The sequence below is a fragment of the Tauraco erythrolophus genome, chromosome 15 (assembly GCF_009769465.1).
Source record: "Tauraco erythrolophus isolate bTauEry1 chromosome 15, bTauEry1.pri, whole genome shotgun sequence".
NCBI classification, from domain to species: Eukaryota; Metazoa; Chordata; class Aves; order Musophagiformes; family Musophagidae; genus Tauraco; species Tauraco erythrolophus.
In genome coordinates this window covers 1,423,283-1,427,008 of record NC_141479.1, presented here as the reverse complement: position 1 = coordinate 1,427,008, position 3,726 = coordinate 1,423,283, and the positions used below count along the sequence as shown (strand labels likewise).

Here is a 3,726-nt window from a genome sequence, read left to right as displayed (position 1 = left end):
GGCAGCGAGGGTGCCCCCGAAACCGGAGCTGAGGTCTGAGTGCCGGCGGAGCAGCAGTGCTGTTAGTACGGTGGGTGCTGTCGGTGGCGGGGTGCCGGGGGTGACGGCATGGGGGGATAGGAGAGGTTTGGGGAGGGGGTCACAGCACGGGGAGGGGGCACGGACAGAGCGCTGGGGCAGAGCACATGGCCCGACAGCTTCCCGATCACATCGGCGCTGGGCAGTCGACGTCCCGCCAGCCCAAGGCTGACCCCAGCGCAGCTTCCCAGGCCCCACGTCCACGCGGGCACGTCCCAAGGCTGACGTGAGCGCCGGCTCCGCGGCCGACGCGCAGGGACCGGGGCGGTGGGCGCCTCGGCCGCCCCTCCCTACTTTTTCACTTTGGCGTCGTAGGTGCCCGCGTTCTTGTAGGCACTGACGTAGCCGCTGGTATCCACGATGTTCTCCCGCCCGCTCTTGCCCTTGCCCTTGCCGCTCTCGTCGAAGCGTTCCTTGTGGGAGCCCGTGTACTTGGAGGTGTCCGTCAGCCTCTCCACGGCCCCCACCGTCTTGGCTTTCTGCAACGACCAGACACACCGTGGGAGTCAAGAACGTGCTCCGGCCCCCCTCATCCCTTGCCCCGCACAAGCTCCCGACACCCGCTGAGGACCCTGCCGTGCCCACCAGCCCTGCGCAAGCCCCAGCCACCCCCCAGCGCCACGGGGTCCCCCAAAAAACATTTGGGCTGCACGTAGAGCCCCGTCCCCCACTCCCAACCATCCCTCCTGCTCCCAGCGCCCGGGGTCCCTTCACTCACCGTGACGCCCACGTTGATGGGCTCCTTCCCTGCCACCAGCTGGCAGATGGCTTCGTACGCCTCCTCTTTGCTCTTGTCCTTAAACCTCTTGGGGGCCAGCTCCTCCAGCGCCTTCTTGAACTCCTCGTAGTTGATGACACGCGCCGTCTTCCCTCTGCGAGCACGAAACCCCGGCTGCTGTCAGCTCACCCCCAGGTCGTGCCTCTGAACAGGGCTGCAGCAGGACAAGACCCCCCCCGAGGTTTCTCGTCCACCAGCCTCGGGCCCCTCGCCCACCTCCGAAACATGGCTATGGGTTGGACTGGGCACAGCTGGCGCTGAGCTCCAGGAGCTTTTCAGCCATGTGCTGTCAAAGGCCCTGGTGCCAAAATCCTCCCCCCTGCATGGAAGCGCCCCGGGACTCGGGTGCTGGTGGTGGGAGGGGACACCCATCCATTCCCATGGCTCCCAGCCTGCCTGGGGTGCCCAGCATCCAGCACCCTCTCTCCACTGGCAGGAGCAGCCCCTCTGTGCTCAAATTGGGAAGGATGTGCACAGAGCACCTCCCCCACAAGTGTCCCGTCCTCGTCTCTGGGGCGACTCACCCTCTTATGCTCCGAAAACCTCCCGGTGCTCAAACCCTCCTGGTCCCACCAGGGAACAAGGGGATGCCCAGACAGAGGGTGTGGAGGGAGCAGGTTCTCCACCCATCCTGCACCCTGGTGCAGAGCGTTGGGTGCCGCCGTGTCCTTGGGGACCCCAAAAGCAGCGCCAGGTGCCTTCAGCTCTTCAGCTGCCCCTGTGACCTCTGAGGACCGAGGACTGGAGTCCTTGCTGGATTCAGGTGCGGGCTGGCCAGGCCGTGCCGTGCCACACAGGACACCCTGAGCCCCCACCTCTGCTCCCTGCAGCACCTTCTTGCCAGATAGGAACACGGTAGAACCAGTCAGGGCCACCTCGATGCTTTGGAGCAGGAGCAGGGGCACAACCTCCGCACCAAAATCTGAGCCTCCCACCCCTCAAATTTGGATTAATTCATCACCAGGTTGTGCAAAAGCAGCCACGCAGACTCGCTGAAGGCAGGACGCCGCAGGGCAGCACCCGCTGCTCCATGATGGAGGGACCACGGGTGGCCTGGGCACGCGGCCGGGGTGCCACCCCTCCCGGGGGACCACGGCATCCCTGCCCGCACTGCGAGAGCAGCCCCAACCTCCGAGCGGTTGGAGGCCCCGACACGCCGAGTCACTTACTTCACCTTGGAGAAGACAATGTCCACGTCGGTGCCGGTGACGCTTTTGCCGTCGGTGACTTTGCAGTCTTTGCACAGCTTGGCCCAGTTCTTCCCGTTCATTTCTTGCCCCGTAGCTTTGGTGTCGCCGTAGATGGCGAATTTCCGGAAGCTCTCTTCCAGGGATGCCATCTCAGCGCTCCCGGCCATGGGGCTGCAGGACAGGGGGGGCACAGTGGCTGTTACTGCCCAGGCTCCGGCTGGTCACACCGGCGGCGCTCAGCCGGCTCCGCTCTCGGCTCCGCGAGGGCAGGAGGAGGAAGGGCTGGCGAGGGCAGAGGGACCGTGGCAAGCGCCGGGCGCCGGTGGAGCGGGCTGGTGGCAGCTTCTAACAAGCCACGAAGCCAACAGCCTGGGAGTTTTGGGGGCTGGAGGCTCTGGATTGAGCACAGCCAGCAGCAGCACGGCTGTCGGCTCCAGCGGCTGGTGAGGAGTGAGCGCATCAGCCTGTCCCCTCGGGAACGCTCTCCGGGAATGACGCAATGCGGCCGCCTTCCTCCCGCTCGCCGATGATGATGACAAACGGCGCCGCTGCCCTTCTCCCAGCCTCCCCAACAGCTCTGCCAATGGCCGCATCCCACCTCCGCAACCTCCTCCCCCCCGGGGCTGGGCTGAACCCCGTGCCCCGCAGCCAGCGGCACTGGGATGCCAAGTTGCTGCCCCATCCCAGCTCCCCGCCTGCCGTCGCCTCGCCGGCCGCACCCCGACACCTCGGCCACGCGCTGAGCACCCGCAGCATCGCGGGCGGGAGCGGGCGCAGCGGTACCCAGGCGCACCCCGAGGCGCAGAGCGGGTGCCGTGCCCGGTGCCCGGGCGGGGAAGAGGGCGGGATGGGCCCCCCAGGGGTCTCAGCGGGAGCAGGAGAGCGGGCACGAAGCCGCCGGCCCTGGTGTTGCCTGGCGACCGTTGCTAGGGAGGAGCGGCGTTGCCTGGCGACCGTTGCTAGGGAGGAGTGGCGAGGAAGAGCGGGGCGGCCGCTGGTCCCGCCCGGCCCCGGGCTCCCGCGGGGCACCCGCCGCCCCGGGCCCCGCAGGACGAAGCCGGGACCCCCCCCCGCCCCACTCCGGGGGTCGCCGCCGCAGACGGCGGGGGGCGGGGGATGCCGGGGCAGCGGCGGAGCCGCTCGGTTTCCCCCTCCCCACCCCGGCGCACCGGCCCCGGGACGGGCAGCGGCCGGAGCCGGGGGGGCCGGGGGGTCCCGCTGCCGCCGCGCCGCGGGGCGGGGGGGTCCCGGCTCCGCCGCGGCCGCGCTCCTGCGCTCGGTCACTCACCTCCCGGCGCCGCGCTCGGAGGCGGGGGGGGGCGGCCGCCGCCGCCTGTTTAAGGCGCCGCCATCGCGACGGGAGGGGCCGCGGGCCGCGCCCGCACGGGGCTCCGGGCCGCCCCCTCCCGCCTCCCCCGGGCCGCGGCACGGCCGGGGAGCGCCCGCGGGGCGGGGAGATGGGGCTCGGGCAACCGCCCCGGAGCACCTCCGGGACGCCCCCCCCCACACCCCACGGGGCCCCTTCAGCCCCCCACGAGACCTCCACCACCCCCCAAGGTCTTACCTCCAACCCACGGGGCCCCTTTCGCCTCCATGAGGCTCCTTCACCACCCTACAACATCTTTACTCCACCCCACTAGGCTCCTCCATCACCCCCCAAAGTCTTATCTCCACCCCATG

General features: G+C 69.5%; 1 protein-coding gene across 1 annotated transcript; it reads right to left on the bottom strand.

The window, feature by feature from the left end:
- Nucleotides 1–368: 368 nt before the first annotated feature.
- On the bottom strand, nt 369–2,213 carry TPPP3 (tubulin polymerization promoting protein family member 3). Its single transcript, XM_086621026.1, has 3 exons — nt 2,026–2,213; nt 797–950; nt 369–557 (listed from the first exon to the last, which is right to left on the bottom strand). The coding sequence occupies exons 1-3, from the start codon at nt 2,211–2,213 to the stop codon at nt 369–371; spliced, it is 531 nt and encodes a 176-aa protein (XP_086477152.1).
- Between the last annotated feature and the right edge of the window lie 1,513 nt (nt 2,214–3,726).